The sequence below is a fragment of the Diospyros lotus genome, unplaced genomic scaffold (genome assembly GCF_014633365.1).
Source record: "Diospyros lotus cultivar Yz01 unplaced genomic scaffold, ASM1463336v1 superscaf1, whole genome shotgun sequence".
Taxonomy (NCBI): domain Eukaryota; kingdom Viridiplantae; phylum Streptophyta; class Magnoliopsida; order Ericales; family Ebenaceae; genus Diospyros; species Diospyros lotus.
In genome coordinates this window covers 1,766,215-1,777,884 of record NW_026267104.1, presented here as the reverse complement: position 1 = coordinate 1,777,884, position 11,670 = coordinate 1,766,215, and the positions used below count along the sequence as shown (strand labels likewise).

The 11,670-nt window shown below is 36.1% G+C and overlaps 1 protein-coding gene across 4 annotated transcripts; it reads right to left on the bottom strand.

Annotated features, from left to right (window-relative positions):
- Positions 1-5,376: 5,376 nt before the first annotated feature.
- Positions 5,377-11,125, bottom strand: LOC127793141 (transcription factor BIM1). 4 transcript variants are annotated; one of them, XM_052323923.1, is made up of 12 exons: positions 10,983-11,125; positions 10,821-10,889; positions 9,837-10,229; positions 9,315-9,477; positions 9,097-9,224; positions 8,872-8,989; positions 7,965-8,034; positions 7,767-7,862; positions 6,607-7,052; positions 6,205-6,331; positions 6,009-6,109; positions 5,377-5,509 (listed from the first exon to the last, which is right to left on the bottom strand). In XM_052323923.1, coding segments are annotated over exons 1-12 (1,749 nt in total). In that variant the 5' UTR covers positions 11,020-11,125; the 3' UTR covers positions 5,377-5,508. The 4 variants fall into 4 exon arrangements, with proteins under 4 accessions (XP_052179883.1, XP_052179882.1, XP_052179884.1 ...); XM_052323922.1 differs by lacking the exon at positions 5,377-5,509 and having other exon boundaries at positions 5,516-6,109; XM_052323924.1 differs by lacking the exon at positions 5,377-5,509 and having other exon boundaries at positions 5,516-6,109; positions 9,097-9,248; positions 9,345-9,477.
- Between the last annotated feature and the right edge of the window lie 545 nt (positions 11,126-11,670).

Here is an 11,670-nt window from a genome sequence, read left to right as displayed (position 1 = left end):
GGTTAACCAATCCCATTCTATTATGTTATTTTTTTTTTTTTTTACGCCTTTATGCAATCTCTACATGTCCACGGTCTTTGAGCCTTTTCTAGCATATGTCACACTATATATAACTTTATTGGTTTAAGCAGCGAGTTGCCCCTCCATTTCTTCCATATGATGACTTTATTCAGGCCAGAATTTTGCTAGATGTGCTTTCGAAGTTTCTGAGCCATGAAAACGATGGTTGCGTGCTTGCTTTGCTTCTGTGCTTTCCATCATTGGCCTTTTACAATTTCTCCTTTTGCACCATGCCTTGCGAGCGAATTGAATGCTCGCCAAAACTTGCAGCCAGTTAAAGCACAGATGGGGGTATATTCTGTGGTACCACCATTCACCAATGGTGGTGTGGAGCTCCAATTAAATCATTGTCAATTAAAGGTGGGTTTGGTTGCTTATGCCACTTAACTTATTATTATTGGTATCGGGAATCATGCTTTCTTGGCATGGTACCTTATCTTATCAAAACCCCAATCATTCTATTCATTCTTCAAAGTTAATCTTTAAAGAAAGAGGATGGGGGCCCCTCCTTGAATATGCTCCTTTTGCTAATTAACAAAAGCTTGCATAACTTGTCTGCAAGATGATTGGGCGTAAACTATACCAATAACAATTATAATGGATTTGGTCAACAAAAGATTGGTGATACGTCCTTGGACAAATCAGATTTGGCTCATTTCTCGTGTGTCTATAAGATTCTGTTGTTTCAAGGAAACTCCAAGCATTTATTTTAAGAGCAATAATAATGCCTATATTTACTATTGTGTATGTGTGTGTGTTCATCTCCAAGGGGTAATTTAAGCCATTTCTTATTCCTAGTGGAAAAAAAAAAGGGGGGGTTAAAGAAGAGAAAAAAAGAGGTCCAATGATGTTCTTATTGGGGGTTGAATTCGTTGGGTGGTCGAATGTCAACATCTCATTGTGTAGCTAAAATGTAATTTTCAACCATCGGACAGTTTGTTTTACAGAGTAACCACAGAATCATCAGACCATCCTTCTAAGTAAAAATTCAACCCACAATGCTAAATTTGGAAGTGGGATTTATAGGACCAAAATGGAATCCAAGCTAAATTCTTCTTTTTGTGGAACTTTAATAATTGGACATCTAAAAACCTTAACTTACCCTTGTCCATCCATCCACCCCTATGATACATTAAGAGAAAAGTTTCTGTTCTTTTCTTTTCAAATTGAAAGTTTTGCATAAATAACTTTTAGATTTTCTTTTTTTGTGTTCTTGGTATTTAGCAAGGTAAATTATTGACTACATCACGTGAGTAAAAATTTAAATTTTATAGCAAAAATAAAAAAAAAAAAAATTTAGACTTTGATCTATAAACCAATTATATACTACATTGAGAGAGTTGTGCATAAAAACTTTAAATTTTAGAATCACAAACCAATGAATCCATTTTTTTCAATTCTATAACTAATTATTTTGGTTTAGTTCTCAATTTCTCCTATCCATCATTTATTTTATTCAATTTGATTTTCATACATGATTATTATATTCATGAAGTCGGTTTTGCTTAACATGATTAAATCTTAAAATTATCTTCAATCATATAAACAAATGCATTTTTTCTCTTTCATATCTTTTTTTTTTATTTTAAATACAAAAAAAAAAGAAAAAAAGAAAATGACAGCATCATATACTTTACAAAAACAAAAAATAACGATATTTCTGAAAACTCAGTATCACTTACCTATAATTTTTCCTATTTTGGAGTCATGTTATATTCATTTTCACTTTGCTAAGTGCAGGTCAGCTTTCTTTGTCTTGACTTTCACAAAATAGAATCAAATCAATGAACTTGGGCCTCCAAATCTACAAATAAAAAGGCTATTTCCAAATGTCCATATATGAGAAAATTGACCATGATATAATGAATGCTTATTCTTTATTATATGCTTTCTCCCTTCAATTATTCACTTTAGAAAAGTTCGTTTGAGTCCTTCTTTATACAAGATTTAATTATGTATTTTTTCCTGTGATAAATATTTATAGTCTTTTGTTAAACGTTTAAATTTATTATAAATGAGTTTATTAATAAATAATTTTATTTTTTTTATACAATTACATATTTATTGTAACACTGTCATCTAGATCATTCTTATATTTTATAAATATTAATATTTTAGCGTCTAATATTTTGATATAAAATTTGATTGTTGATACAAATGGGGCATTAATGAATTTGAATGATCCTAGAAAGGAATTTTGGGGAGATCCGAGGGAGGGAAGAGGCCAAGAGCACCCTTTGGCTTTGGGTGACCTCAAATTCATCAATAGATTTAACAACATTTTTTTTATTGAAGAACTCAACCGTTGCTTTCGCAAGGCATCAATGGTTGCTTAGTTTCAAAACCCTTTCCATTGCATTTGGATCATTTAAAAAGAGGGGCTAAAGAAGTGCACCTTTTGGGGTTAATTAATTATTGGGGTAACGTGTGAGATTTGGGTGTTTAAATAATAATAAAGAAGGCATCGATGGTTGCTTAGTTTCAAAACCCTTTCCATTGCATTTGGATCATTTAAAAAAAAAAAAGGCTAAAGAAGTGCACCTTTTGAGGCATCAACGGTTGGTTGATAGTAATGTTAGGAGATACTTCTAACATTTTTATTGGAGGAAGTATTATGTAGAAAAAATAATAATATATGATTTTTTTAATTTTTTCATAAAAATATTAGAAGTTGTGTAACATTTTTATTGAAAAAAGTGTTAAGGCCCGTTTTATAGCCATTTATTTTCTGGGAAAAGACATTTTTTCCACCTAAATTTTCACTTGTGTAGTGTTTGATAGCCAAAAATTTTCAAGCAACTCATTTTCTAATTTCTGGTCACGTGATCGCTTTTTCCTTCAAATCATGGAAACCATTTTCCTTGGGGGGAGGAACTCTGATTTTCCAGGTAATTGGAAAATAATGCCCACTGTGCTCTTGTTTTCATCCCCTTCAACTGAAAGCGAGAAAGGGATAGAGAGCGAACGAGAGAAAGGGCGAGCGAGCGAGAGGGAGAGGGGTAGCGAGAGAGAGGGCGAGTGAGCAAGCAAGTGGGTCGGCGACAGGTGTGTGAACGGGGAGGCTGCTTTCCAGAAATATGTATGTATGTGTGCGTATATATATATGTTTGTGTGCAAGGATGTGTATATATCTGTATGTGTGTATGTATGATTGTGTCTGTGTGTGTGTGATTGTGTATGTTTATATGTGTGTGATTGTGTTAAAAAATAAGTAAAAATTAGTAAATTTGGAAAACAAAAATTTTTTAATTTTGTGATTTGATTTGATTGGGAAAATGATTTAATTAATCTAAATAGGTTATTATTTTGATTTTTTAATACGATTCAGTGTTTTTTAATACATTTTCACCATTGAATTCCATGAAAATGTGTCATTTTCCATGAAAAATAATGCCTATCAAACACGAAATGTAAGGAAAATGATCAAATTCTATAAAAAATATTACCAATCAAATACCAAAAGATGTAAAATAACATTATTTTTCAGATAAAAAATTATACCAATCAAACAACTTAAACTTTCAATTTTCAGGAACTCATTTTCCCTACAATTCAATTCCCTAGAATTCATTTTCTTTCCACTCAAATTCCACCATTGCAATCAAACGCACCCTAAGTATAAAAAATAATGACACATGATCTTCTTAGTCTTCTCAAATGAAAAAGTATCACATAATTGATAACATTGTTTTAATCATAACTCTTAATATTATTCTTGATAAAAATATAAAGTCCTATTTTTTTTTTAAACTATTTTCAATTTTTAGTTTTTCAAAATAGTAAAAACGTATTTACTTTCATATTTTTTTTAAAAAAAAATTATAAAGAAAACTCAATACAATACAAAGTCATTTTGACTGTTTTTATTACAAATACGCTCAAAATTTTCAAAACGCAAAAAATATTACAAACAAAAAGAACTGGTTTTTAACAATTTCAAAATAAACACTCAAAATACAAAATTGTACATGAATTCAAAATTCAAAATTCAAAATTGAAAACTGAAACACAAAGGGAGCAACCCCTAATATTTTGATATTTAAATTTAATATTTGTACACATATTTTATATTAATTTTTTGTTTATTTATATTAGTATGATGCATAATATAAAATATAAGTGTAGATTGTCATTACACATGCTACATTTGAGTGTCCAAATAGCATTTTGATTGTTGATATAAAAATAATGTTTGAACACTCAAGTTTGACACTGATATTGATACTTTACATTGATCCTTTGTACATTTATATTAGTATGACATACTTTACATTGATCTTTTGTATATTTATATTAGTATGACGCAATATAAGACATCAATACAGAGTGTTACTATAAATGTCAAACTTAAATAATCAAATAATATTTTTTTACTAATCAACAATAAATATACCATATTTTAAAATATTTTATTAATTGACAAAAATATTTAAATATTAAAAAATAAAGTAGATCAAATATACCGTTATAACAATTTAAGCAAAACTCTTAATAATTTGTTAGTTCCAACCCCCTAAAGATAATGTCACATCGTTTGTGTTTAAATAATATTCCTTTACTAAGGAAAAAAAATAAGAAATTGAGCAAATAATCACCCCCATGGAGAGATCATATTTTGTCATTTTCCCGTCAACCCCGAACTCTTTTCTCACAAAATTTATAATTGATTTGTCAACCCAAATGGGCTAAAAAAGAATCAAGCCCAAAACAACAAAGAAGGCTCAAAAAGCAAAGGCCGAAAAGGGTTTGGGAGACCACCAAAAAAACTCTTCATTATGATTCTGCTGATAAACCTTGGCCCAGGATGGGCTGCTTTGATTTGATCTACTTTTCCGGCCCAAACTCTTTGGAGAATTTCGTAATATTGGGCTTCTATGTCAAGCCGGTACTTTGGGCCACTGTAAAATGATCTTCATTTTGGTTTGAATCAATACAAATTCTCATTCTTCTTTTCTGGGAAGTTTGTATTAGGACTTGCTTAATGTGCTGTAATAAGTTAGAAAAATGTTTTTTTTTTCTTTTAATGACGAGAAGTTATTTTTTTTTATTGTAAAGTATAAACAGAAATTTGGAACTTCTGCTGTGAAACAAAAATAGAAACATAAATTAAGATTATTTTTAGAAAAACTTAAACCCTCAATTAATATTAAAATATTTTTTTATTGGACATATTTATCAAATAGTATTAACTACATAAATACTTTTATCAACATCATTTTAGGTGATTATATTGTTAAAAAAAATACTTTTCTCAATCATTGACTTAACACAATACAAAAATACTAAAAACATTTATCAGGTGATTAGAAACGGATACTAAATCTGCATTAGAGTTGCAAGATCTATAGCTGTCTGTAGATAGAACCGGGAAAGCAACTTCAATCTAATTGATCTCACAAGATGACGGAGACAGACAACAATGAAAGCATTCCAGCCCACCATATAATTCCTGATAGATCCAATCCAAACCAAAGTATTAAAGATTTGTTCCAGTATTTTCAGAACATTAATATCATCATCTACATGACACCAGGCTTAGGCTAAGAAAGCGCCCAAAAGAAGAACCCCCCCCCCCCCCAAAAAAAAAGAAAAAAAAAGAAAAAGAAAAAAGTGTTTGAAACTTCACATCAATGGAAGCCTTGAATGAAAAAGCAGCTTCTCAACACCATAATGGAAGCCTCTATGCTGGCGCTGACAAACAGTAGAAATAAGTAATACGTGTTTGGTTGCTAGGAAAATCTGTGCAGCATCCTAACAATGGGGAAAAACACTAGATGTACAAAGGCTCAGGGTCTTCATGATCTCTTTATACGGGTCGTTTGTATACGAGGAGAATACATCAATAAAATTCCCAAGTAGAACACGGGGAATCCCAAAAAAAAAAAATGAATAAATCATATTAGAGTGGAAAAAGTAAAGACCAAAAGAATATTGCCCGAGTGTCATACTAGCTTGTCTTGAGCCTCTTTAGCGCTTGATCAGATTCTTCGCCACTGCTTGCACCTCTAGAACATGCCATTGTTGGATTGCTCGGGCGAAGGTCATTATTCTGAGACAATGAATTTTGCCCCGAATTTATACAGACAATTAACTTGAGACACAGTTCAGAAAACACAGCCTAAAGGAGCAAGTCCAGTTTGGTACCTTAAGGGCAGATGTTGAACCGAGTATGCCATTTGCTCGTTTTCCAAGATCAATTTGCACTGAGACGCTGGCTTGTGACAAGTCTACTCCAGAACTCTGCAGCGCTTGCGTGAGAGAATTTAGTAACCTGTTCGAGTCTTTAAGTTATCAGTTCGCAATTTGAGATCCAATCCGGTAACAATAATTTTCTGATCCCTACAATAAACTGAGAACACAAAAAGTGATGCTTTTCAAGAATGTGCTTTACTCTGAGCTTCTTGTTGGACCCTCTCTAGTTATTATCACACACACAACTCCGGGCAAACTAGTCTCATATTTCATCACTAGGTGGCAAAAAGCATCCCTCTCTTAGCCAAGAAAATGCACCAATCAAAGTTCATACAAGTGATTATGAATGCTTACCCTTGTGAGTAGGCACTCGAGATGCTAATTCTTCCACTTTCAATAGTCAATTCCTGTTCCTTCAGCTTATGGCTTGCAACAGCTGAATCAGCTACACATGATCTGGTATGCCAGAATTGGGATTGAGGCTGAGAATTAGATGCCTCTCTAGCTGGAATTGAAACTATTGTATTGCCACTTCCACTAGGATTGAAAATATTTGGCTGCAGGGGGGCAGGAGGGGCTACTGCTTTATTTGTTAATCTCGCATGATGATCAAATGCTTTCAAGTTAGAAAGAGTGTTCATGTCAGATTCCACGGCGTTGTGTCCATTCCTGAGATTGGTATTGGAGACATCAAGGTTATTCTCATCAAATTTTGCAGGGAACATTAACCCGGAAACGGAGCCACTGTTTGTGGCTTCAGATTGATCAACAAAACCTTCTGCAGGTCTGTGACTGTTTCTCTGCTTCAACAAACAACGAGTCGTCATCAATCAAGTTGGATATGATACTACAATATATACTAGATTTGGTGTTCTGCTGCGGTTTTTATCTGTGTGGTTTTTCTTTGATTTTCTTGGTTGTTTTCTGGTTTTGGATGGAATGGATTTTAATTGGCTAAAACAAAAGAATGGCCTGCACCAGGAATGATTTTCATATATATGAAGAACACACGCAACAAAATGGAGATTAACCTGGTTAATTCATAGCAACAGGCATCTATTATTACGGCCTTGCATGCCCTGAGCGTACATGGTTGAATTGAAATGAGTATTTATTCTTTTGGGTTAAAAAGTTACACTCAAGGGCATGCTTAACAAATAATACTACTTAGATAGCCACCATTTGATGACCAAAATGATAGATGTTGCTAGAAGCAATGGTTGGGGGGAGGTGGAAGAGAATGAATTCCTTCTAATTTTTTACCAATTTTTCTCTTAATTCCTTGGTTAGTAAGAGTCTCCCCCACCCCCCACCGAAAAACAAAAGAAAAATTCATTAGTTAATTAAGGTTGCATATACTTAGCATACTAGGATCTTGGCATCTTCTGAGCAGGGTTATATGATGCAACTGGATAGAGGTCAGCAATTACTGGTTCTCAGCTAGATAACGTAAACTTATTGACTCTGGCCAAAGGAAACATTGTAAAATTGACAAAACTCAAATAAATATTTACCCAGGGCATCAACTTCGATGGTTCTTGGTTCCACCCCTGATATGACCCCTCATATTTGTTCACTTTCTCTTGCAAGTATTGAATGTACTCAATAACCTGCATATGGATTCAGATATTTCATTTAACACATTACAGTCGCAATTTATTTTCATTTGGAGATAAGAATTGGACAAATAATATCTCAAGGCATCCATGTACCTCTAATAAGAATGATGCTTTATCTCTTTTTTGGTCACCATGAGGTATGAGCTCTCTCAGCATCTGAAATCTGCATGACAACCTTAAATTTTCAAACACCTTAAGACATTGACAAGTACTGTTATCAGATAATGCAATATGCTTTAGTCGGAATAGGTCACTTCATTTTCTTTGAAATAAATGGAAATTGAGTTCATTGCAGATTAAAGACATAATAATTGCATAATAATCCAAGACAGGAAGGCAAAGAAAAGCATGCATCCATAATAGCAAGGAAGGTTAGCTGGTAAGGAATTTACTGTTCACTGTATCTATTTTACCCATTGGCACAATCATGACAGAGTTGCGCTTAAAAGGAATAAGAACAGATAATTCACCCATGCTTCCAATATCTAAAGGTGATATTTTTGTTCTAACATTTCCAGATGTTCATTAATTAGACAGTTACTTAGGAAAACTACCTAACAACCGTCTACTTAACCAGTTATAAGTAACCATGTGGAATCAGATAAAAATCCAGTCTCATGATTTGTTTCGTCTACCAAAAAAACAAGTAGAAGATGAAAATTTTCACTAGATCTCATAACAGATCCATTATTCAATCTGGTAGCAGAGTCAGTCCTTTGTCATGGCCAAATTGGACAGTCACAGGACTGACGAATTTTCATAACCTACCCAACCTTTACAAGAAAGCACTAAATGAATCTAAATAAACACTGGAAATTAATCTCTCTTTGTCCAGACAATTGTTTCCATGATTAAACTTGGTGAAACTGTAGGCAGAACGGGTCTATTATTCAACTGAAATGAAAAACAAAGCTACATCAAATAACCCATTCCATAAGATATTACACAAGGTACAAAATTAATTTGCAAAACATCCAAGTTGGAATTAAGGTCGACATGCCTGTCATTGATTTTACTTCTCCTACGTTGCTCAGTCGCAGAATGTTTCGATCGTGGGGTGTTAGGCCTCTGATCAGAGCTCTTCACGCTCCCACCATCCACTTTTACAGTCAAATCACCTGTTAAAACAAATAAATCTTCAGATTCTGTGATGTCAAAAACGGGGGAAGTAGAGAAGCAACAGCTTTATAACTAGTGTGTGTGTATATGTATATCGGGGATATACTTTTCCCTTGGGGGGACGGCTCTTTCTTAAGAACAAACTCTTCATCATCGTCATCGTACTCATCTTGCGACGTCTTAGCGGATTTCAGCATATCCATGAAAGTCTGATTCTTCTGAGATGAAAATTGCCTGCAAAACAGCAAGTCCAAAGTACTGTCCGTCAGTTCGCGATTGTTCGTGGAAGAGGTTACATAAGAAAAGCTTAGAGGAGTAAAGGACATAGAAGAGGAGGACGGGAAAGTGGCTGACTGGGAGGAGGAGAGTGAACTGAAAGCGGCGTTGGCGTTGGCGTTGAGTTGGTTGTTCACGGTGCCGGACGACGACTGTGACGGCCGCTCCGACGTCACCCGCTGGCCGCCTCCACCGATCCTCAGCCCTGCCTCTGCCAAACGCATATCAGCGGGAAAAGATTTCAGCTTTATTGTTGGAAGCGCATGATTTTTGGGTCTGCGTTGACAGCCCTTTGATTACTAATAAATAATACACTGTAACTGGGCCAAAGAACCCAAATTTGCACAGTTCGACCCACAGTAGGCCCAGGTTGTGCCTTTTCGAAACAGTTTGGAGAATGGACTGCCAAACAGTTTCGCGCTTTTCGGAAACAATTGTTTTTAGAACAAAATATTCAATGCAATTGTAATGTCAACTCATCCCGTGTTATTGCAGTTCAGTTACTAGGTTGCAGTAACAATTGGGGTTACTACAGTTCTTTATCCTGCAGAAAAGGTGACGAAATTTTACCTCTCGTGGTATGTCTGTCGCCGGCGGCATTCTCCTTCCCTGTCTTTCCCTTCTTGGCGACGGATTCATCCCACAGAGTGAACCCGCTGCCAGTGTAAGCGCTGCAGTTTGAATTCTCCTCATTCCGATCTGTCCCACTTCCCTGAGCCACCGGAAACAAGCCCCCTTCGGGCTTCGGAACCCTCTGGGCAGGATAAGGAACGTGGCTTATGCTGTAAGTGCCGTAGCCTCCTGGGAGGAGGAGCTCGCTTGAAGCGGGAGGAGGAACCACCGCCGGCGCGGGAGGCGGCGGCTTCTCCATTGTTGGAACCTCGACCGCACTTTCTTCCTTTGGGCTGTTCTTCCCTAGCCGCTCCAGAGGTTGCAGGAAGTCGTGAGTTTTGAGGTAAGCATCTGCAAAACGATAATAATAATAATTAAAATCGTATAAGGGGAGGCACAAAGCGACAAGAAGAAAGAATGGGCCTTTGCCGAAACAAGCGAGGCGGAGACTGAAAGCAGGGAGTGACCCCCAGTTGAATATGGGATGGATGGGATGGGATCGCGTGTGTGTGTACAGTACAAGTACCAAAGCAGTGTGGCTTTGGGAAAATCCCAACAACAACAACAACGTAGCAGCTCCATAGGACCTGATGACGACGATATGATGATCATTATGTTTTCTCTCATTCATGTTTTAATAAACTTTCTCTGGTCCCAATCCCCAGAAACGCCAAAGGCCAATCAGATGGTGCCCAAAGTCCCCAACCCAACGGTTTCGGCCTATCGAAATTATGCCCCACCCAACACTTGGCCCAGATCCATATGATTCTATTGGGATCCGATACCTCGCTCACGGGTGTAGTTGTCAAGCTCAAGCAAGCCTATAATATTTTTCGCGCATATTCTTTTTTTTTTGGGGGGTAAATTAAAATGAGAAAGTAATGATGAAGGGAAGGCAAAGCAATAAAATTGATTTTTATTCATCTTCTTGCCAATTCTTACCTTGAGGTGGTGGTCTTGGATCTTGGACTGGTGAATAGAGTGAAAGAAAATCGTGCGTTGATTTTCTTCCTGCAACCGCAGAAAATCAAAATTTTATTGATTAATCATATTCAAAATTAAATTCTGAATTGTTTATCCATGTCGCTCCAGTATGGAAGCTACCTTGGGCTCCGAAGGGACGGGGCTGAGGAAGCTCCATCAATAGGTGGCGATTTTCCAGGAAATCCGTTCGGATTCTGCTGAAATAGGATGCTCCGGCGCGCGGAATCAGCCGCTCAAAGTTCCGAATCTTTTCCCAATTCAGAATTCAAACACGAAGCTTGCACACTGAATTCTTCATCTGGCCCTCAGATCGGAGGCTTGGAAAGAGAAAGAGGATGTTTCCGGGAGAATTTCCGGCCCTCCGCCTGAAGATCGGAAGCGCATTCACTTTCTCTTTCCAGAACACTTAAATTGGAAAATTCAATCCGCTTCTGGGACCGAGAAAAGCTTCTTGAATGTTTCCAGACAAGATTAACTCCGCCGGTTCCCGAGAAAATCCGTGCACTGGCAATCCCGGCGGAGAATCTCCTTTGCCTCGATGAATTACCAGGTACAGCTTCTTTAACTCCGATTTGAGCAAATCTGCCTGAAGTATTCACAATTTTTTTTTTTTTTAAAAAGGTTTGAAAATATGAAACCATACACCTACACGATTTGCTTCTTCGTAATTCACCTAAAAATTCCAATACGAACAGCGAAAACAAGAATTCTCTGCATCGCAAACCTTACCGGATCTTTTCCGAGAAATTAGCTCCGGCGATTTCCAAGAGATCCGTTCACCGGGAATTCGGCTGGAACTTCGACTCCA